The sequence below is a fragment of the Heloderma suspectum genome, chromosome 1, assembly GCF_057233095.1.
Source record: "Heloderma suspectum isolate Gila_16-S chromosome 1, 16-S_ref, whole genome shotgun sequence".
Lineage (NCBI taxonomy): Eukaryota > Metazoa > Chordata > Lepidosauria > Squamata > Helodermatidae > Heloderma > Heloderma suspectum.
Genome location: NC_139458.1, coordinates 303,220,172 through 303,243,999, shown reverse-complemented (window position 1 = coordinate 303,243,999; position 23,828 = coordinate 303,220,172). Strand labels below are relative to the sequence as shown.

Here is a 23,828-nt window from a genome sequence, read left to right as displayed (position 1 = left end):
TAAGCACTTGGGCCCATGCTGGAAAACTGCTGGGGGAGGATTCTTTTTTCTAGCACTATAAGTAGCATCTTTGACAGCAGTTGAACTTCTAAGAATGTTTTCCCCAATTCCAGAAATGATAAGTAAATGCTTGCTCTCACTTTGCTGGACCAATAGAATGTATTGAAATAATGAAGTTATGCAGATAAGTTGAAAATTCTGTCATTCTTTTGTTTGTTTAACAAAATTAATCTATTAATTGTATTAATCTATTAATTGTTTAATGGTTTTAAAAATTATTTTTGCAGTGGGCTGTTGTTATAACTATGCATTTCTCTGTGCAGTCTGTATATTATTTGTTTATTTTCCTTGCAGGCTAGATGGAGTCAGGATAGAAAATGGAAGAATTAATGTTGCCAGCAGAAAAAATGGCAACAAACCAAAGCTAAACCAGAAAAAATGGTGAGATTCAAAATGGTCTGGGGGGAGAAGAGGTTGGGATTACAAAGATAAATGTACAAGGGGCTAGCCAGGTATTATTTTGTGAACCAGTATGAGAGAAAAGAAACCTTAGGCTGGCATGTATTCTCACTCCGGTCCTCCGTTTCCCTTAAAGAAAGGAACGTTTGTTTGGTATCTCCTGAACCCGTATATAGTGGGGTGTGACAAAACATGTCTGTAACCTCTAACATATATACAACCTTACTAATCTAGCATATTGGAGAAAATTATTTAGCAGCACTTCCTTGCCATTTGTGCTGTAAGCTTTTTGATAAAATTCTGAGTTCATAGAGTTGATGATTGTATGCAAAGACCAGACACTTCGAGAGCAATCCTATGGCCCCTAGACAGAGTATGGAGGGCCATAGGATAGTTAAGATTCCTGGATCTGAGATCGGAGACAGCATTCCAACCTTGGACTCAGGAGTCTGAACTCCTCATCCTCTCCTCCTCGTAGCTAGCACGTAGAGAACCGTGCCAGCTGCCTCTCTGAGGTCATAAAAGCGACTTCAGAGGGAAGGTAATGGGGATGTTCCTATGGGTGGGCAGGGGAGGGGACTGGGGAGGTTGGCTTAAGAGGAATCACCTGGCCTCCCCGGCCTCCTTCCCTCCCCCTCCCCAGTGCCTCAGCTAGATGGGCAAAATAGCCCGTCTAGCTGAAATGTAGAGAGGAAGGAGCATGGAGGCAAGGATCACCTTTGCCTCACCTCCCACTCTGCATTGGATGGCCGTAAGCCTCTTTGTTCAGAGGCTTACGGTCATCCCCATAGGATTGCACTCTTATTGCTTTGTATTATGCTGCCATTTTCCCCTAGTCTGCCTTATCCTTGCTTCTACCCTTTCAGTCTCTGTTGTTGGTCTTCACTTTTTCCTGCATCTCTTACTCAGGTTGTAAATCTTCTGCGTAGCAGCCATATCCCTGTTGCAGTGTTTATGGTGGCCATCAGCTCTTGTAGACTGTAGAATAGTCACAAATAAAGATACCTTTTGTCAAAAGTGCACCCTGTCTGTGAGCAAAATTTCAGGAGCTCCAGTTTTGGTTGTCATTGTAAAACATGATGATAAACTATGCCCTGTTTTGCAGTTAGATGTTTCTAATTTCTTAAAAAAAAAAAACCATGCATACATACATTTAAGCTTACATGTTAAGCACAGTGAGGAAAAAACTGCTGAATTTGATTAATCTCATATTTACCAATTAGTCTTCTCAAAATAGGTTGTTGTTGTTTTTAGTTCATACCTCTGTGATGTGACCATGAAGTCTATAGATGGAAAGGAATTCCCATGCCACAAATGTGTACTCTGTGCAAGACTTGGTAGGTATAATGTAAGGTATTTTGGTTACTTTATGACTAGTTACATGTCTTTTTAATGCCTGTCAAAATGAAGTCTCTCTCCTTTTCAGACTACTTTCACAGCATGTTGAGCAGCTCCTGGATTGAGGTAAGTATATCAGTACTGTGTGCATACACCTTGCCCTTCCTTTTTAATTTGTGCAAAAAAAAGTATTCGGGGTATGTGTGGGGAAAGTAATTATTCAAAACACAGAACTTGGCAATAATGGCTTGCAAAAGGGAAGGTTGTGGCCATGTAAGAATATAAAAATCATCCATCCAGTAAATCAAAATATGATTTTCACATAATTTATTATGTAAATGATATTGAACACAAGGAACCGTTATAGTAGTTGCATATTAGCATGCCATGAAACATTAGGTGTAGCGTGTTGATGATGAGATTTCAATGGCAGCTTAATTTTTTTGTTAAATTAGAGGGGTCATAGCTTAGTGACAGAGCACGTGCTTTGCATGCAAAAGTGTCTAGGTTCAATCCCTGGCATCTCCAGATAGGGATGGGAAAGACTTCTGCCAGGACCCATGGAGAGCTCTGCCAGTCATTGTGTACAATACTGAATTAGAGGAACCAATGGTCTGACTCGGTGTAAGGCATCCTTTCTCTGCCTAAGGTTTTGGAGAGCCATTGCCGGTCAGAGTAAACAATATTGGGCTAGATGTACCAATGATTCAATTTAATGGAAGACAGCTTCAGATGCTAACATAGGGAAATAGTCTGCATTCTACAGTAGGCTTTTGTAAATGGCAGCTTGCTTGTACAATGAGTTGTAATCTGGAGAAATTTCCCATGCAGATAGAATTAGTTACAAATTTCTTATTTCTGAGCCAGATAAGGAATATGTTGAAAATGGTGCAGCAGCTATTCATTTTATAGCCTTCATATTGGGGAGCAGGGGGACAGGACACAAATGCATTTCCCCTCTTTGCCTCCTAAAATATTGCAGCCTTTCTAAGGCCAAGATCCAAACAACCAATAACTAGTTTTGCTTGCCTAAGGGGACTTTGGGTGTGTGTTTCTTGAATAGCAGCCTCTCTCCAAACCTTCCTGCCATACATGAAATCCTTTTTGAAGTTTTAAAGACAGTTTGTGATATAGTATGGGATCAAAGATTGGAAATAAAAAATCCCACTGGGTGTGTTCAAACAACTGGCTGTGTCTAAAGTAACTCTTTGGATCCCAGCCTAGAACAATGGATAGGCAATGTGCAAAGCATCTAAACATTGTTACTGTAGTTCATACATGCTGATGCAATGACTGAGTAGTGAACATGCAAGTGATGCCTTGCATTATGGGGAACAGCTATCACAAATGAAATACTGCACACAGGGTTTCATATTGCCTGAGATGACACTTTTCAGTGCAGATGTTATATCTTTATAGCTACTTATTTTTCAGTTTATATCTGATCATATGTTTTAAGAAGTCCTGAGGGTAGCTATCAAGTTAAATAACAATGACATTGGTTTAAAATAAGCAGCAATTGCTAATAAAGCAATTCAGTATACATGGGAGAAAATTAGTGTTAGAAGACTAACATTAGCTGACTTTCTAATAATAATAATAATAATAATAATAATAATAATAATATTAGATCCTGTTCCCCTGTGTAGGGATGGAATTTATAACAAAGAATAACATCTTAGCCTTTGAGCCAGCCAACCTATCTTAAAACAATGCTGGCTTTCAGAGCAAGGGCCCATATAATGACCTCTAAGTGGCTGGGGAAGGTCATACAGAAAGAAGTATTCTCTGAGAATCATGGTATATACATGGTATACATTATATAGCATGTAGCATAAATGGCACTTCACAGAACATGTCCCTTTCAGCTATCTGGGGTCCTATCTCCTGGCTTTCAAGCATATGTATTATGTGTAGGGTATTCAGAATTGCTGCACTTACAAACTCCTAATCTCTTCCTCTGTACAATTATGCACTACTTCTATACACTTAGCTTCACACAATGACTCAGTTTATTTCTAAAACCTCAATTGGTAAAAGCAAAAGCAGTGAATCATGTGAAGATTCAGCAAGCAGCATCTGTGTAACTGTGTAGGAGTTTTGTTTCCCTTGTGGCACATGACATTTCACACTCAGCACATTAATGTACTCCGGTGCACAGTTTGGGAACTCCTGCTGTAGAGAGACTTGCTTACATGGAAGCACAGAGGTTGTGTATGTGCAATGTCTAAGCAAATACTTTAGAGGCATGCTGGATTGGGGGTCTTCCTCTTCCCCGTTTGCCTGTCTGAGGATTTTGTGAACAGCATTTTACTATGTGTTCTGCCAGATAACTAATTTGTATCACAATTGTTGTTCATCGATGTTCTGTTAGCTATGATGGGATAGCTACCTTGTTCTACAGTCTGACTGCTGGTAGCTAGTAGTTATAGAACTCTTGGGTTACTGGCAAAGCCTGTACCAGCCTTCTCCAACCTGGCACCCTCTAGATATGTTGAAATACAACTCCCATCACTGGCCATGCTGCCTGGACTTTACCCCAACACGTTTGGAGGGCGCTAGGTTGGGGAAGGCTGGCTTATACAATTAAGAGATTCATTAGTGGGCAGGGCAATTGTGTAAATTCTGCTTGTTTGAGTTTGTCTTGGAGTATCTGTGACTTGTTGGTATCTCTAATAGCATGCATATAATGGGGCTGTTCTCATGTAACTGCAGCATTCAGTGGGCAAATAGTGGGTTATTTCATGATTTTTGAGAATGGGATTTGTGGGGACACATGCTATACATGAGTTGCTTCTGGTTTGCAGCAGCAACCTACAAATGGCCCATAATGTAATGTCCGAACCCGGACACTTTGACTAGGTTCGCACGACACGACAACCCATCATGGGTAACTAGCCATGATGGGTTGTCGTGTTGTCCAAAGCTAGACTACCTCCTGCAGGGTAGCTTATTTTTTTGACAACAAGCCACCCTGACAACCCTTGGCTTGTTCTATGGATTCTTTAATCCACAATGGGTTGTTGTGTCATCTGAACCTGAGAGAGCAAATTCATCGAAGGTTGTGGGGATTGGCTACAGAGCTGTTACATGTGAACCAGGTCAATATTAGAGTTAAAAGTATGCAACTGTATGCAAATCCACTCAAAGTTCCTTCCTTGCTACAAAAGTCTATCTTGAGTCAAGGTTTGTCGAATAAAACTTGAAAAAGTTAAGCCTGAAAAGAACTTGATTTATCTATACTGAAAGTGCCAGTGGATGACTAATAGCTGTGAGTATTATAATGGAAGCCCTTACTATTTAATTTCCAAAATGGGGCATTTGCCCCAAACCTTGAGATAATTCTGTTATGTCTACAGAATGCTATGCTCATAACAGGCTTTTTCCCTTGTTTGCATTTGGCTAGATAGTTCAAAGTTGATGAAGCATGGATGCCCTACATCAGTGATTTCCATACTTTGTGCCATGAGAAATTAAAAGATCCTGTGAACCCAGTTTACATACACGCAGAGGAGGCTGCCATCTGCATCTTAGTATGATTCACTGCTCTGGCCTGCCTCCTTCTAGTCAGCCTCTGTTGGAAATGGATAATTCTATTGATTGGGTTTGATTGAATCATTATCTGCCTGGGCTTCCTCTTGCATCATCTTCCATACAAGAGGCATGCTCAGAACCATGACTCATGCACAGTGTTGCAGCTAGGTCACTTCATACCCTGGACTTAATGGTCTTAATCTGAGCGGGGAGGGGAGTGTGTGTGTGCGGGCTCTTTAGACAGCCATGTGTCTAAGCACACAACTGACATTTCACTCTCCCCCTCTCCTGCAATTCCATGCGTTACAGCTGCTTTTACATTCCTGATATGTTAGAGCAATCCCCCACAGCCGCAAAACTGACTGCATTTTAAACCCATTCTAAATTGCTTGCATTTGAAACTTATTTAAATCATTGCACCATCATGACAACAAGAATAACATGGAGTTTGCGTCTTCTGCCCTGATGTTAAGCCCATGTACTTGTGGAATAAGCACCATTTTGTTGTAGAAAAGGATAATATATTTTTAAAGAGAAAATAATTAAATGAGCATCTGTAACCATGAACATGCTGGCTACCCTCTGACTATAAAAGTGAGCTTCGGCTTTTGGATGATAAAAACATGTAATTAATTAATTAATTAATTAATTCCTTTTTAAAATAAGGAAGGATGCTGCAGCAAGCGGCATTCGCCCCAGTGGGCTCCAGCTTGGTATGCTGGTCTAAGTGCTGATGCTGGGTCTATTTGCTGCTGCCCCCATCACCTGCCACTCTCTTTCTGGTCATTTGGGGGTCTCCTGGGCTCCAGGGCCCTGGACTTCGGCCCCAAGGTCCAGCCCTTGCAGCACTTCTGCTCATGCGGAAACAGTGGAAGTAGATTTCTTGGAGGGTGGGTAATTGTTACTCTTCCTCTAGTTCTTCCTCGTCCTCCAAAATGTTTTGAAGTGTAAAAGTCAAGTGTGTGCCTCCCAGTTACCCAGAAAAAAACTACTACTTGGCTATCAGAAATTTGGGAAACATGCTCTACATCAAGAGTGACCTTTCAGTAAAACATTCTTTGTCTGAAACACAGACTCTCTCAACCTCTTGATTTTCAAGAGTGATGCCAAGACATTTTGTAAAATATACACACACACACACACACACACACACACACAGTAGGGTGAGTTGTGTGTAGGGATATCAGAGGAATCTGTTTTGGGGGGGTGGAGCTCGATGAGCTTTCATTGGCTCGGCCCCCTGGACTTCGGTCCTTTCGCACTAACTGGCCCAACAAAAAAATTATAAGCAAAAAGTCCCCAGAGTTCAGGGAAAACTCATGGCTCAGATCATAAATTCAAGCTGAGTCAGGCAGGCAGTGGAAGTCGGTTGAGCCCCAAAAAGGCCAGATTTCCAAGCAGTGGATATCCATAGTTGTATGTGGTGTTGCTAGTGGGATATATGAACTTTTGAAATCTGAAGACTTCGTTCACTAGGAAATTCTGCTAGGTCTTAAAGTCAACTGGTACTTGCAATGCTTGTTTAAATTTGCTTCCATTCAGGCATCACGTTGTGCGGCTCTGGAAATGCCATTCTCCTCTGACATACTGCAGGTCATCCTGGATTATATTTACACAGATGAAGCTGTTACAATAAAAGGTGAGGGCACTAGCATCTCTGGCATTCATAAAATAGGAATGTATAGTATGCTTTCATGGATCACTGCCTTGTTGTGGTGAAGGGGCTTGCGTAACTCAGTGAAGCCATAAGCTATGCCGTGCAGGGCCACCCAAGACGGACAGGTCATGGCAGAGAGTTCTGACAAAATGTGGTCCACTGGAGAAGGAAATGGCAACCCACTCCAGTATTCTTGCCAAGAAAACCCCATGGAACGTATCACAAGGCTAAAAGATATGACGCCGGAAGATGAGCCCCTCAGGTCGGAAGGTGTCCAATATGCTACTGGAGAAGAGCAGAGGGTATTTCCAAGTAGCGCCAGAAAGAGTGAAGCGGCTGGGCCAAACCCGAAAGGACACTCAGCTGTGGATGTGTCTGGTGGTGAAAAGAAAATCCGATGCTGTAAAGAACAATATTGTTTAGGAACCTGGAATGTCAGATCAGTGAATCAAGGTAAGCTGGAGGTGGTCAAACATGAGATGGCAAGATTGAACATCGACGTCTTGGGAATCAGCGAACTAAAATGGACAGGCATGGGCGAATTTAATTCAGGTGACCATCATATCTACTACTGTGGGCAAGAATCCCTTAGAAGAAATGGAGTAGCACTCATAGTCAACAAAAGGGTGGGAAAAGCAGTACTGGGGTACAATCTTAAAAATGATAGAATGATCTCAGTACGAATCCAAGGCAAACCATTCAACATCACAGTAATTCAAGTCTATGCCCCAACCACTGAGGCCGAAGAAGCTGAGGCTGATCGGTTCTATGAAGACCTACAACACCTTCTAGAACTAACACCAAAAAAAGATGTCCTCTTCATCATAGGGGATTGGAATGCTAAAGTAGGAAGTCAAGAAATCACCGGGATAACAGGCAGGCATGGCCTTGGTGTACAAAATGAAGCAGGACAAAAGCTAATAGAGTTTTGCCAAGAGAACATGCTGATCATAGCAAACACTCTTTTCCAACAGCACAAGAGGCGACTCTACACATGGACGTCACCAGATGGTCAATATCGAAATCAGATTGATTATGTCCTTTGCAGCCAAAGATGGAGAAGCTCCATACAGTCAGTAAAAACAAGACCTGGAGCTGACTGTGGCTCAGATCATGAGCTGCTTCTTGCAAAATTTTGGCTTAAATTGAAGAACGTCGGGAAAACCACTAAACCGTTCAGGTATGACCTAAATCATATCCCTGATGAATATACAGTGGAGGTGAGGAATAGATTTCAGGGATTAGACCTGATAGACAGAGTGCCTGAGGAACTATGGACGGAGGTCCGTAACATTGTTCAGGAGGCAGCAACGAAATCCATCCCAAAGAAAAAGAAATGCAAGAAAGCAAAGTGGCTGTCTGATAGGCTTTACAGGTAGCTCACGAAAGAAGGGAAGCGAAAATCAAGGGAGAAAGGGGAAGATATACCCAACTGAATGCAGAGTTCCAGAGAATAGCAAGGAGAGACAAGAAGGCCTTCTTAAATGAACAGTGCAAAGAAATCGAAGAAAACAACAGAATGGGAAAGACTAGAGATCTCTTCAAGAAAATTGGAGATCTCAAGGGAACGTTTTGTGCAAAGACGGGCATGATAAAGGACAAAGAAGGCAGGGACCTAACAGAAGCAGATGAGATTAAGAAGAGGTGGAAAGAATACACAGAAGAACTCTACAGGAAAGATCTGAATGTCCCTGATAGCCATTATAGTGCGGTCACTGAACTTGAGCCGGACATCCTCGAGAGTGAAGTCAAGTGGGCCTTAGGAAGCATTAGTAACAACAAAGCTAGCGGAGATGACAGTATTCCAGCCGAGCTATTTAAAATCCTAAAAGATGATGCTGTTAAAGTGCTGCATTCAATATGCCAACAAATCTGGAACACTCAACAGTGGCCGCAAGACTGGAAAAGGTCATTTTACATTCCAATTCCAAAGAAGGGCAACGCCAAAGTGCATTCAAACTACCGCACAATTGCGCTCATTTCACATGCCAGCAAGGTGATGCTCAAAATCCTACAAGCTAGGCTTCAGCAGTATGCGAACCGAGAACTACCGGAAGTACAAGCTGGGTTTAGAAGAGGCAGAGGAACTAGAGATCAATTCGCCAACATTCGCTGCATCATGGAGAAAGCAAGAGAATTCCAGAAAAACGTCTATTTCTGCTTCATTGACTACGCTAAAGCCTTTGATTGTGTGGATCACAACAAACTGTGGCAAATTCTTAAAGTGATGGGAGTACCAGACCACCTTACCTGTCTCCTGAGAAACCTGTACGAGGGTCAAGAAGCAACAGTAAGAACCAGACATGGAACAACCGATTGGTTCAAAATTGGGAAAGGAGTACGACAAGGCTGCATATTGTCACCCTGCTTATTTAACTTATATGCAGAGTACATCATGAGAAATGCCGGGTTGGATGAATCAGAGGTCGGAATTAAGATTGCTGGGAGAATTATCAACAACCTCCGATATGCAGACGATACCACCCTAATGGCAGAAAGCGAAGAGGATCTCAAGAGCCTCTTGTTGAGGGTGAAAGAGGAGAGTGCAAAAGCTGGTTTGAAACTCAACATTAAAAAAACGAAGATCATGGCATCTGGCCCCATCACTTCCTGGCATATAGAAGGGGAAGAAATGGAAGCAGTGACAGATTTTACTTTCTTGGGCTCCAAGATCACCGCAGACGGTGACTGTAGCCATGAAATTAAAAGACGCTTGCTCCTTGGGAGGAAAGCTATGGCCAACCTAGACAGCATAGTCAGAAGCAGAGACATCACCTTGCCGACAAAGGTCCGTCTAATCAAAGCTATGGTTTTCCCAGTAGTAATGTATGGCTGTGAGAGCTGGACTATAAGGAAGGCTGAGCGCCGAAGAATTGATGCTTTCGAACTGTGGTGCTGGAGAAGACTCTTACGAGTCCCCTGGACTGCAAGGAGGTCAAATCAGTCCATCCTAAAGGAAATCAACCCTGACTGCTCATTGTAAGGACAGATAATGAAGCTGAAGCTCCAATATTTTGGCCACCTAATGCGAAGAGAAAACTCCCTGGAAAAGACCCTGATGCTGGGAAAGACTGAAGGCAAAAGGAGAAGGGGACGGCAGAGGATGAGATGGCTAGATAGCATCACGGATGCAATGAATATGAACTTGAGCACGCTCCGGGAGAGAGCGCAGGACAGGAAGGCCTGGCGTGCTATGGTCCATGGGGTCACGAAGAGTCGGACACGACTGAACGACTGAACAACAACAACAACATAGTATGCTTGGGAGACCAGTACTTTGAGAAGAGCTTTGTTAAGAGTGACTAGGGACAGGGTAGGAAAGTGATATTGATAGCCAAGGATCAGCTTAATGGATATAAAATACATGGATGAGATAATGGCATGCAAGTACCCTGCAAATGAGAATAGGGTTGTAAAAACTGAGGGCTAATTAAAGAGGGCGAAGTCTGATTATTTGAAAATGGCATCCTGGCTTTGCCTCATGGAACCAATATGGAAGGGTAGAAGCAGGTACTGGAAGTAGCAAATGCATTTCATAAAGGGCTGTAGAAAGCTGAGATGAAGACAGGAAATATTTTGTTTTGTGAACTTGGAATAGGAAGAGTACTTCTAGGGTGCAACTTGCACATTCCAGTCTAATTATTTGAAACCATTTAATAATGACTGAGTTAACTCATACTACATATGGCTTGGCTAGCAGATGGACAATAAATAGAGCAAGTTGGAAGCTTGTTCAAGGAATTATTTTCTAATGATTTCCAGAATCGCAAAATGTTGAATTCATCTGCAATGTTCTCGTGGTAGCAGACCAGCTCCTTATGTTACGTCTGAAAGAAATCTGTGAGGTAGCCATTACAGAAAAACGTGAGTTATATCTTGTTTCAGAATGTTGTTGCAATTCTACCTATTTGTGTTAAAATCATGTAATAGCTCATATGAATGTCAAGACATGACATTTGTTACAGATTATTTATTATATATCATTGCATTGTGCCTGTTCTTAAAGTAAATGGTTTGACCCAATGGTTTTCCTGCCAGGGCTTAGTGACCTTAGTGGACACGTTTTCTGAAAGACAGTCCATTACCCACCTTTCTTTGCAATATGCAGCGGTAGGAGCACATAGGGGGAATTTCAGGTTACGTGCTTGATTCGTATAGATCTGAAAGGTCGTGCCAGTGACCAACATGATCTGACTATGCACCCTAGACTAGAACGTGTTCCAGAATCTTGTGCAATACACAGGGGTTTGGATATAGAAATTTCTCTTTAAATGGGTGGCCTGTTACTGGCAGTAGATGGGAAATGTCTTGTTTCTTTATTGATCTTGTATTCTAGGTAGGTAACTTGCTTTTTTTTAAAATTTCAGTTACTTTAAAGAATGCTGCTGAGCTTCTGGAGTTTTCAGCCATGTATAACGCTGAACAGTTGAAACAGTCTTGCTTGCAATTCATAGTATTAAACATGGCAGCTATACTTGAAACAAGGTAAGATCAAGCCCTGGCTCTGCATGCACCATTCCCTTTTTTAATGATCCAGAAGGGTGCAGGTAGCACCCTTCTCTGTGTGTATCTGGATGTTTCAGAGTATCCTCCTTGGCAACTGACACGCACCTCCTTGACACCCGCACTGCACATTTTACAAAGCAGTTTGGAAATGTGATGCATGAAACCTTTAAAATGAAACTGCCTGTATGCAAGTGGCATTTTCCCTTGGGCTTCTTTTTAAAGAGTGCTTGTATTAAATTCTGAAACATTTTTCGAAATGGGGCAGGAAATGGTTTTGGAGGTTCTGTAAAGATAATTGTACTACTTATGCTATAATAAATTTGATAGTCTTTAGTATTAAGGTGCCACAAAACTCTGTGACTCTACTGAATCCTTGTTTTCCCTCAAGTTACATGTTCTTACACTTTAGACTTTCCACTGCTCTCTTTCCCCTCTCTCCTGATTTTTGTTATTCCCCTCTGCATACTCCCGCAAGATCTGCAGTTTGGCCCACTTTGCTGCTTGTGCCATCTACTTTTGTGCTTTGCACAGGCTGCTTCCTATGTCTAAACAATCTCTGCTCTGTCAAGCCCACTCTTCTTAAAATATCTTCTTGCAACTTCACCTGCAAAGCCTTTTCTGTACCATCATAGCATCACCCGTTGTCTGCTTGCTGCCAGGTCTTGGGAAATGTTATCTGGAGAGCCATTGTACCATTACTTTTCCCACACATGTACGTTTATACCATTATTCAAGAAAACCAGCACATAACAATTCTGGAATTGGTGCTCAGCCAAGAAACAGTTCACAATACTTGCTTGGACATTTACACGTCTCAGGCCTGCAGTAGCTCTTATCTTTCCCCATCGCTTTAGAATCCTGTTCTCTCAGTTCCATTATAAATACACCCCACACTTCTAGGATCCAAGTTTTTAAAAACCATGTAGAATTCAACATGGTTTCCATTCATTTCTCTGTAGTTGGACACAGCTGGATAGAAGTACTATCACTGAGCCACAGTTGAATTGGCATTTCATGTGTGTTTTTCTTAGGGCTCTGGATGTTTTAAGTGATGATGTTCTGAAGGACCTTTCTGTTTCTTACAGAAAAATGGTAAGTTCTGCCATTATTAAAACAAGCTACGTTTTAAGATTTGAATTATGTAATTATTCACCAGCTTTGGACACAGGCTGTCTGTTTCCAAATCTGTGTTTTGATTTGTCTTTTTACTTACCAAAAGCTCTCTCCAATTTACTTTCTAATCATGTAGCAGTGACCTTTGTGTCATGTATTAACTGATATTGTGGACAACATGTTACAGAATGATCCTAGTAAAGTTGCAAATGCAGGGGGAGCCTTGACAGCATAAGCAGTTTCTAAACCTACTACTCAGCAGACGCTAGAGGGGGTCATGCTCTTTTTAAAAATAGTCTAAGCCAATGGCATAGCTTATTCTTTTTGCAGTTGTAGTGGCTTTAGAGGATATCCTACTACACCTCCTTATTTGGATGTGGCATTAGCATGCTGTGGCTGCAAAGATTATTACAATTGTGCAACTAAAAATGGATGAATAAAGTAGAATAAGCAATTTTTTCTCCATTTAGTAAGAAAGGCTATGCCTGTGTGCCTTTGTGTACTGCTCTATGGGAGATCTTACATATACATATGCAAATACATGTCCTTAGATTAATTCAGAATGGAAAGCTTCTCTACCCTGCCAGAAGCATATACATATGCAAATACATGTCCTTAGAGTAAGTCAGTATGGAAAGCTTCTCTCTCCTACTGTACTTTAAACTATGTGTTTTATGGGACTTCAGAATTCACAACAGAGCTTTTAAAAATAGGAATTCAAAGCCTATCTCTGTTTCCTAGTGTGCAGCTTAAAAATAATGTATGATGTTACAGATTCCTGCTATGGTCAGAAGAGTAATTACTCCATACCAAGATGGCCCAGATATTAGTTCTTTGGAGCCTGAGGAAGGAGAAACCTTTGTCTTCCTGAAAGAAGAACTAAGTACAGAGCAAGCTTCTCAGTAAGAGTCCTTTTTCTTCTGATATAGATTAGGTCTCTTGGCCTGGTATGTCACTATTCATGTTTTCAAAGATTCTAAGCAGCAAGTCTGCAGTTTGAATGGAGTAATGTGGCTTCTGTGCAGAATACAAACATATAGAACATTTTCAAAGGACTTTGGTAAGTAATAAACTATTCTTCCAGTAGTTATAGCTAAGATACCTTTGGTTTAGAAAATGAGAGTTCATGGTATATTAAGGTAAGTCTTTTATGAAAATGTTGTGTTACATTTTCTGGGTATTATCAATCTCCAGCGTGAATTCAAAACTGAACAAGAGAAGGTAGAGAAAGGGTATACGCTAAAGTAGGGGTAGGCAACCTGTGGCCCTCCTGTGGACTCGATCAGCCTCAGCCAATGTGACCACTGGTCAAGGATGATGAGAGTTGGAGTCCACTGACAACATCCGGAGAGACACAGGTTGCCTACCCCCGTGTTAGAGCATAAGCTGAGTTGCAGAGCTCTGAAGGAATCTTACAATGGCAAAGAATCTTCCGTGCTTATCATATGTTTAAATGTCTAAAGTGGCTTTTAAAGACTGGGTTTGAAAAGAGATGGTCCAGATGTTGGGAGAATTTTGATCTGTGGGAGCATAATAAGAAAAGCTGACATTCTGTATTCAAAAAGTGAGTGAAATCTATATAAATGTGTGCTTTTGTTTTAAACCAGGGAAGCACTTCTTAAAAAAGCTAAGGCAAAGGCTAAAAAGAAGCCTCGAAAGCGGTCAGACAGCTCAGGAGGATATAATCTATCAGATATTATACAGAGTCCACCCTCCACAGGTTAGTGGTAAAGAAGTTTCCTTGACAGGACTGATTTGCTGGTTACATTTAAGTGATTTACAGCTGACCTCTGCTTACTCAGAAAAATAGTGTTTGTGTTACTATGACGGCTCTCAACTGCTGCTTGTTCTGTGATGCCAGAATGAACTCGGGAACTCGGGAACACTTGGGCTCAACATGAGTGAGGTCTACTTGCTTTATGTTGTGTGGATCTTTTTGTTGTAATGTGATGCTGCTGCTGTTAGTGTGAACATTTTCTCGTGTGTGACTTCATTACCATGGTTGAGTTACCCATGGATGTTTAAGGTAGGCTTCCTCAATCTGGCGCCCTCCCGATGTGCTGGACTGTAACTCACATAATTCCCAGCCAGGGTTGGGGAAGGATGGGAAAGGATAAGGGGGAAGAGGAGGGGCTGTAGGCCACTCTGCAAACAACCTTCAGGGCAGCTGGGGGAATGGTGGGAGATGTAGTCCAACACATCTGCAGGGTGCCAGGTTGGGGAAGACTGGTCTGCAGCACCCTCCATTTGACTGTGGTAAGTATATGATTCACTGTTTGGTGTGAGGATGCATCCATGTCCCCTGCCACTGCCCAGGAAAGGCAGGGATCATGTGACCAAGAGGATTGACTCTCTAATGCTCTCTGCTGTTATTGGATTGCCACTTTTTTTTGTCTTCACTGATGGCTATATGCAACATTGTGCGTAAACTCTTTGAATTGTGCTTAAAGGCTATAAAGAGACGGTGTTGAAATAGACAAGGCTTTCCCCTCACCTCCTCAGACAGTTGGAAGCTGCTTCACTGCGGAGGTAAAATTGACAAATTGTCCATTTGCTTAAGCAAACCAAACCAAAAAGAGTTTATTGTATCTTATAAAGTATTGTACATCCATCTGCTATTCTCTCTCTCTCTCTCTCTCTCTCTCTCTCTCTGACCATTATACCCAAGAGTTTGCTATCAGTAGTTGATGACGACACAGAATAAATGGAGATTTAAAAATGAAATATAATTCAGTGCATTGTGTAACACAGACATTAAAGTGGCTCACCTATAAAATGATCACAATACAATGAGGTGACTGCTGCTTGCATAGTGGATGATGCTATCCCAGCAAAGCCTCAACAGGACATTGCAGAAATAGCTGCAAGGGATGTCAGGATATGCTGATAGCCAAGAGGTAGAAACATACCAAGTAAATTATTGACAGGGAATGTCACACTCCACAGAGAGCATAGATCAGAGTGAAAATATAAATGCCCAACCATGTCAGAAGGCTCCATGCAGGACATAGAACATGCACTTCATAGGTTTGCAGGCTGCCAGGATAAACTGCATTGTAAATCTAGGCCACGATCTAGCTTGTATTCACACTTTCCAGTCCCATTGATTTTAGTAGCAGTGTTAAACACCTGCTTAAATCTCTCCTGGAGGCTGGCTTAATGAGCAATTCAGTGCAAAAGTTAAAACACTCTGAAGTCCTTCGCAACAGATAACATCATCACCAATCTGCTGCCAACTAGCCATTTCCCTCTTGAAAAGCTGCATTTTCTGAAACTCCTTTTACTCTGACTTCTTTACTGAAAGCAGCTCCCTGGCAGTTTTACCTCAGTGTGCCATGTCTCCCCCCGGCATTAAATCCTGAGCGTGCCTCTGTGGCGTAGCAGTGACGTGGTCAAGCGGTGGGTAGGGGGATGCCCCCATTCCCTCTTGTTTCCCCAGTGGAAGTAGTTTTTCACAATGAGAAAATCCCCAGGAGCACAGCAGTGGCCCTTCACATTGCTGCAGTAGTGGAGACACTCATTCACCTCAGCTAGCCTGCTTCTAAACATATCCCCCCCCTTCTGTGCATGTTTACTCAGAAGAAAGAAAGAAATATTTCTCCCGTGCAGAGAATCTTTAACATATCTCTATGCATTCAGAGCCATGATATTTCGCTAAAGGGTTAAAGGCTAACTTTATTAACTCACCTGCCTTTCCAACACCTGCCCTAAAGCACTCTTTCGCTTCTCCAATGCTCTCTTAAATCACTATTGCGATGGGGTGCTTCTTTGATGTTCTGGACTTTCTCTGATGTAATGTCGTTTCTCTGTTGTTACGTAAAGTCCCTTCTCCACTTTATCACAGTAATGATCTTTTGGATTTACAGGAGCTTCTCATTGCGGGGAGAAGGAGAAAGGGGGGTGGGTTGGAAACAATAACTCTGGGGCAGAGTGCTGGAATGGGGAAAAATTGAGGGGCTGAGCTACCCCCAGGGGGGGCATTCAGATGCTGCACTCAAGAATCGGAGATTTTGGTTTCTCAAGGCAAAACATGCACATGGGGAAAAATAAGGTGGGAGCAATAACTCTGCGACAGATTGCTGGAATGGGGCAAAATTGGTGTGGGGGAAGCTCTCAGGGGAAGCCTTCAGATTTTGGCTTCTTCAGGGAAATCTGCACACATGAGGAAAATTGGTTGCTCTCCATTCATAATAATGTAGTGACAGGGGGAAGCTTGGACAGGGCCGGGAAACAAGCCTCTCTCATTGGTTGAGCAGCCAGTTTGATGATGATCAGTTCTATTCCCCCCACCGCGCCTGGAAGTATGTTCCTTTCAGGTGTTTTGTGACCCCTGAAAACCGGATTTTAAAGATACACTACACTCGGCTTATCTTGCTTCATGTCTCTCTGACGGACCAAAGCCAATTCCATGAAAATCCGGGTAATATTCCAGCACGCTTCTCATTCCGTTGTCATGAAGTTCCCCCCACTGTTGAAATCGAGGGGATTTAAAAGTGCTGACTTTAGCTAGGCTTGTCCTTAACATTTTTAAGATATGTCTTCTGTAGAACTAAAGTTTGTTAAACATTTTGCTTTGGGTTTAAAATGTAAGTTAAAACGGACAAATGCTTTCTTGTGTAAAAAGACTGAAATGGTACCTTGTGGAGTATTACCATAAAATAGCAGTGGGGGAGGAAGAGGAAGGGGAAGAAGACGGACATCTGCATGGTCAGAGTCTTAAGATCAAATGAGGGAACGGGGCTACAGACATTATGATTTCAACATCAAGTCAGTCATCCTTCTAGCTATCCCCCCCTTTTTTTTGTAATGTTTTACCTGATGAAGAGATCTGGAGATTTCAAAGCTTGCATATTTTTGTGACCTTTGAGTTGGCCTAATAAAGGTATCACCTTAATTCAGATTTTGTAATTTTTCTTGTGACGAACGTGGCTACTTTTGCTTTAAAAAAAATGGCTCAGTTATCTTTAGCTCAGATTTCCCTTTAGCAAAGAAATATGATATGAATAAGAAAGGTATTCAGCTTTTGTGTTGCCTTTGGAGCATTCATACTAAAAATTACAAACTATGTAAATATTTGGGGATGTAAAAAATATGGGGTTGGTGACTACTAAAAAAAAAATCATTCTGGGAAACTTTCTGCTGTACTCAGAGAATTGAAGGGGTCATAGGCTGTCCCAGACTTCACCTAGCCTCTTACTTCTGATGGGAAATTATTCGGAGGGTTTTTGTTAAACTTCCAAAATCATTCGTTTTTTAAATGCATATTTTTGTGTATAGGTTTTTTTTGTATAAGCATCTTACATTACAATAAGCAGCTTGTTAACGCCATGGCCACAGGGGCCATGTGGCATCTGTCCACTCCAATCGATCTGGTTGGAAGTAAAAGCAGCAGGGATGAAGGGGAAAGGATGCACTGTTGGTGGCATAAGCAGCAGCAGCAATTGAGAAAAGCAGCTTAGAGTAACCAGGACTCAGGATACTCTGATAGCTCCAGTCCTGCCAGGGGCTCAGTGGCCTTCTTGGAGCCAGTTAGGACATAGGGAGCAGCTAGCAAGACTCTCTTTCCGGCCCCTTCCTTTCTCAGAATGTACAAATGAGTGGTGAAGAGGAAAAATAAGACTGGAGTGAGGAAGAGAGTTGCCAGACTGACTTTTGCAGCCAGTGATGAGGGAAGTGCACCAATAGGTGAGTGAGTGATCACCTGAAGGCAAGGATCAGATCAGGACTGTGTCTTTTTGAAGTCTAGCAGATGGATTATAGGGAACAGGACAGCAAACCCTCCCCTCCCTTAGACTTTTGTATCCCAGGACACTTTACCTTGCCAGAATATGGTATCAATAATAATCTTTCTTTATGCAAATTAATCATGATCCCCTCCCCTCTCTAATCCTTGCAGGAATATTGAAACTGGATAAAACAAATTCTGTGGAATCCCTCCCTGAAATGCTGATGTCTGATTCTGAAGGTAGCTATGTGGGAGTGAACAGCCCCAGAGAGCTGCAGTCTCCTGACTTCACAGCAGGATTCCATGCAGATAAGGTGGAGGTTAGGGCATATTTTACCATGATGCTTGCTAATTAAGCACAACTTCTAATATTTTTAGGGTGCAATGCTATGGGGATAAGCGGCTGCCTCCGAACAGATGAACCACATCTCCCTTCTTTTTGCTACTAGCTGACTGAAATTTTTTTTGCTCTGTCTTATGGAAAGTACCAGTCGGGGTGTATTCAGAATTTTAATGCAGATACGTTGGATGAATATGCATTTAATTTATATGGAGTTGATCATTCAATAGTGCATATGTTACCTCTCTGCTGTAATCTGCTGCTTTCTAATCTCTGAAGTTATGATGCATAAAGCATTTTTAATTCAATGCATTTATATCCTGCTTTTCAGAGAGACCCTCACAAAGTGGTGTAAAAACAATGAAGGTGCTGGACACAAGCACACATAAATATACAAAAACGTAACCCTTAAAACTGAGGAAATTAAGCCAAGTTTGAGGTTGAGAGTGGGACATATCTATTAACTATTCAGTCTGGCTTGAACAAAGTTTTTAAGGCTTTCTTAAAGGACTTTGCTGAAGGTGTAAGTGCAAAGCAGCAGGAAGGAAGGCGCATGAGCGGAACTCTTTATGACTGTATGGGTGAATGTGACCTTGTAGGTAACCTGGTCCCAGGCTGTTTAAAGGTAATAATCAGCACTTTGAAGTCAGCCTGGAAATGAATTGGTAACCAGTGCAAAGGAAGTGACATGCACTTAGATATTCTGGCCCACATCAGCATTCTTTTGGCTGCATTTTGCACCAAGTGGCATTTCCTAGCCAGCTTCAGAAGCAACCCAACGTAAAGCACATTACCGTAAGCCAGCTTACTGTGACTAGGTATGGCAGTTCTAAATAGGGCTGCAGCTGGTGTATCATCCTTACTTGATAAAAGACATTCTTTATCCCTGCCACCACCTGGGCTTTACTAGATAACGCCGAGTCCAGAAGAACCCCCAAACCGTACCCCTGTTCCTTCAGTAGAGGTGCAGTATCCAGGCTTGGCTTGCTGCCACTGTCCAGAACGGCCAGCCTCCCAGTTCACAAAACTGCCATTTCATCGAGATTATGTTTCAGCCTAAATATATTTGTATAACTTCAAATGACTTACGAACTATGATTTTGCATTATTTGGATAAAGTATACTGGCTGAACTAATCTGAATAAGCCAAAAAGAAGTTATTCCTCAGGGAGGAATATAGCACTGATAAATGCCAGTGAGTTTTTTTAAAAAATCACATGTAAGGAGAGAACTGTGCACATGATTACACGTGTTGGAATGTGGAGTCGTTAAATTCACAGCATAGTCCAGAGCACCATGTAAACCAGTAGATTTGTGCATTGAGCAGGGGGTTGGACTCGATGGTCTTACAGGCCACTTCCAACCCTACTATTCTATGATTCTATGAGTAAGGACTTAGATAAGTTAACCTCCAAATACTGTCCCCCGTGTCTCATGGCAAACGATGTCTAAAACTTGAAGGTGCTAAAAGCAGTCCAATGTGACATGAGGAGGAGCTGTTGAAAGGGGCTGGGGGTTGGGAAAGCCCTCTAGATATGTCCAAGCTCTTGGGCATGCCTAAGGTAGCTTTGTAGAAGATCTCAGCCAGTATAGATTAAATCACAATTTCATTTTGTGTCTGTAGGCGCAGATAACCACTCCTTAATATGGTGTCATTTTAGTGTGTTTTGGTTTCAGGTGAAAGAGAAAATGTGTGTTTCCAGTGCAGTCCTTCCACAGGCCAATAAAGAGGTGAAAATCTGTGAAGCATCAGTGCAAAGAATATCTCTTCCACAGTGCATTCCTAATAACAAAAACACTTCTGCAAGTTCTTCCAACTGGGTTATCAGCTCTTTTAGGTATATTGTCCGTTTGTTCCCACATTTGTCAAGCACTGTTCTCTCACTACAGCTCATGTGGTGTGCCTTTGGAATGTGAACTTCCTTCCACACTAAAAGGCATTGCCTGTATATGACTAGTTGTTAACATGCTTTCTGAAGAATCAAATGATCCGGTTATTTGTGGTAGTTGTGATCATTGTGCTAAAAGCAGTTGTGCAACTCTATGGTGAGATTGCTAATTCTCCCTTTTCCATGGGAGTTATTACAAGCCCAGCTGCGTACAGATGGCAGCCTAAACTTGCTATCTTTAAGGATCTAATTCACAGTAGGTTTTAAAAGAAAAATAACCAAACTGCATATTAACTAAAATGCTGGGTTTTCAGCATTTTGTGCAGCCTTCTCAGTAGACCTAAAAGTGTCTTTGGTGTATGTGCTTCCTGGAAGGGGGAAAAAAAAAAAGTTTGTCCAAAAACGTTCTATTTGAGGTTTGCCATAATTGAGGAAGTAGGCATAAATTATACATCCGGTTACAAGTGTATGCACAATATAGAAATCTTCAGTGGTGGTTGGCGACTGGAATATAAGTAAACATGGATGTCTTGAAAAGTAACAACTTATTATTTCTTTTCATTCAGTCCTGCCAGTCCTCCTGCTATGGATTTAAGAACTATTATGGAAATCGAAGAAAACATGCAAAAATGTGGAAGCATGCCAAAGATAAATTCAGGGTTGGTAGAAGACAAGGATTCAATAAAAGAAATGAGAAGACTAACTTGTGTTAATGTAAATTGTATTAAAGTCCTAATCTTTGTGTAGCCTTTGTAGCATTGTGCAGCCTTTTAAAACTTTATTTTGGGAATAATTGTCTGAAGAACAGGTCGTACTATGGATCTGAGGAACAGGTCATTCTTTCTCCACTTTTGTAAATCTCTGGGACAGATAATCCAGCAGTGTGTTATATGACTGGTATTCTGCTTGAAATTTGTTTGGTAAGCTGTGGTAAGCTACTTCATATTTCTGTCTTTAATTTTTAGTAGACCCACTTCTCATGGAAGTAAGCTTTCTCAGAAGCAAAGGAAACTGATTGCTATGGCTGCTAAGGATAACAGTCCAGAGATGGTGCCAGATGTAGTCAGGCCACCGACACCCCCAAAATCAGGGAATGTGTGGTACGTTTTTTGTTATGCCTTTATGTTAATGCATTGTTGTTCAGTTGTGTCCGACTCTTCGTGACCCCATGGACCATAGCACGCCAGGCCTTCCTGTCCTCCACTGTCTCCCGGAGCATGCTCAAGTCCATATGTTAATGCATATTGGGATCTAATTCAGTCTTTAAAATAAGCTTTGTTTCATCCTAGCAGGATTAACCCATTGTGACCTAATCCTTAATAGGAAGGGACGATGGTGTATGCTTTGCATGCAGAAGGTCCCCAGGTTCAATCCCTCGTATCCTCAGGTCTGGTTGGAAGGGCTCTTCTCTGAAATCTTGGAGCACTGCTGACAGTCAGTGCAGGCAATGTTGAGCTAGATAGGCTAACGGTCTGACTCTGTTTACGGTAATTTCCTGCGTTCAAATGATTTGAGCCCTAAAATTTGGATATATGGCAATAGCTTAGAAACTGGGCAGTTGGCTGATAAGACTGTATCTCTGGGATTTGTTTCTTAGTCAGCATTGGGTCACTGGAGCTGTGTGTCATCAGGCTGCAGTTACGAGATTACGGCACCAAGGGATATGAAGTGTGAGTACAAAATTAGTACATGGAACTTACAACCTCCAAATGCCCATCAGTAGGATGCAAAAGGTTATGATACAATACACTTTTTTATGCAGAACTGAATTTCAAATGATAAAATGAAACAAATGTATTAAAATATGTATGGCCATGTCACATTTTTCATGGCAGATGGTTTTCTGCCACAAACGTCAGTGTCCACGTGGTGGAGTACCATAACATTTGAAGAAGATCTGCACACCTGCCATGGAATCAAAGTTAGCAACAGGTCCTCTGGGTGTGTACACTACACTATCTATACTTGCAGATACCTGGCACCACTTCACATGTTACAGTATTCATCCTATGGATATGTGGTGGACACACTGCAAACACAGTCATAAGAACATAAAATGAACCCTGCTGGTTCAGATAGAAGGTCTATCTAGTTTAGCATTCTTTTCCCACAGTGGCCAACCAGATGTCTGTAGGAAGCCCAGAAGCAGGACATCAGAGAGGGAGAAAAACTTCTCCCTGTTCATTTTCTCCACACCATGCCTGATTTTATATACAGATCTGTCAGGCTACTTTACCTTTTTTCAAAGCTAAAAAGCATCAAATGTTGTAATCTTTCCACATAGGGGAGTTGCTCCAGCTCCTTGGTCATTTTGATTGCTCTTTTCTGCACCTTTTCCAGATCTACTCTATCCTTTTTGTGATCTGGTGCCCAGAACTGAACGCAGTATTCCAAGTGTAGTTGCACCATAAGATTTGTATAAAAGCATTATGATATTGACAGTTTTATTTTTTATTTCTTTTCTAATGATTTCACAGCAGCCACATGCTGGGTTGATGTTTCAATCAAGATATCCACCACAACCCCAAGATCCCTTTCCTGGTCTATCACTTCTAGCTCAGACCCCTATCAGCATATATGTAAAGTCCACTACATCACATTGTGGTACTTCAGCTGTGGAATGAGTTGTGGTTTAAATTTCATGTGGGCATAGATGACTTTAACTTGCTTCACAAAATTCCTCTGGCTGCAAAAATGGAAAATGGCAACAACTCCAAATGTTCTAAGCAAAGAATCAGTTTGAAATGTATAGTTTCAAATACATACTACCCCCCCTCCACACACACACACCCGGCTCCTTGGATATTGAATTTATATTAGCATTTTAAGTTCCCGTATGAATATGCCTTACTATAGCTGGCTTGATGACAATTTCTTATTAACAAACATGGTTTGCATTAAGTATTCTTGACTTAACTAGTTAAGAGTGAGAGAAAAGGCTTTGTACTTGTCTTAGCATGTTGAGTTATGGTATGACCCCGACACTTAAAGGTCTAAAATGAACTCTTATGCATGTATTTGGCATCAAATTGAGGTTTCCGTGCTTGCAGAATGTGGCATTCTCCAGAACTTTTGTTTTGCAGTGAAATGAGATACTTGTCTTGGAAATTCAGCAGCTCTTCTGGCAAGACAATATGCCAGATGGGTGTGGGACCTTCTGGAACTTTTTTTGGTTGACATGGAGACTCAGTATATCTTAAACCATACTTGCATTCTTCTTGCCAAAAGAAACCTCCAGTTTCACAGTTCGGGAGAATTAAGGCTATG

The 23,828-nt window shown here is 41.7% G+C and overlaps 1 protein-coding gene across 5 annotated transcripts in view; it reads left to right on the top strand.

The window, feature by feature from the left end:
* IBTK (inhibitor of Bruton tyrosine kinase) overlaps positions 1–23,828 on the top strand; it is a 75,350-nt gene that overhangs the window by 31,713 nt on the left and 19,809 nt on the right. For 2 of the 5 annotated variants that reach the window (XR_014786608.1, XM_084826990.1), the window contains exons 13-25: positions 355–441; positions 1,714–1,796; positions 1,886–1,923; positions 6,874–6,970; positions 10,751–10,852; positions 11,356–11,473; positions 12,526–12,586; positions 13,382–13,509; positions 14,215–14,327; positions 18,504–18,646; positions 20,350–20,510; positions 21,128–21,220; positions 21,527–21,661. Coding sequence is in view for 2 of the 5 variants with exons in the window: in XM_084826990.1 (XP_084683116.1) it covers positions 355–441; positions 1,714–1,796; positions 1,886–1,923; positions 6,874–6,970; positions 10,751–10,852; positions 11,356–11,473; positions 12,526–12,586; positions 13,382–13,509; positions 14,215–14,327; positions 18,504–18,646; positions 20,350–20,510; positions 21,128–21,220; positions 21,527–21,661 (1,359 nt within the window). In the remaining 3 variants the exon portion in view is untranslated. Of the gene's footprint in view, positions 1–354; positions 442–1,713; positions 1,797–1,885; positions 1,924–6,873; positions 6,971–10,750; positions 10,853–11,355; positions 11,474–12,525; positions 12,587–13,381; positions 13,510–14,214; positions 14,328–18,503; positions 18,653–20,349; positions 20,511–21,127; positions 21,276–21,526; positions 21,662–23,828 lie in introns of all 5 variants that reach the window. The other 3 variants (XR_014786609.1, XM_084826989.1, XR_014786610.1) reach the window with 2 other exon arrangements.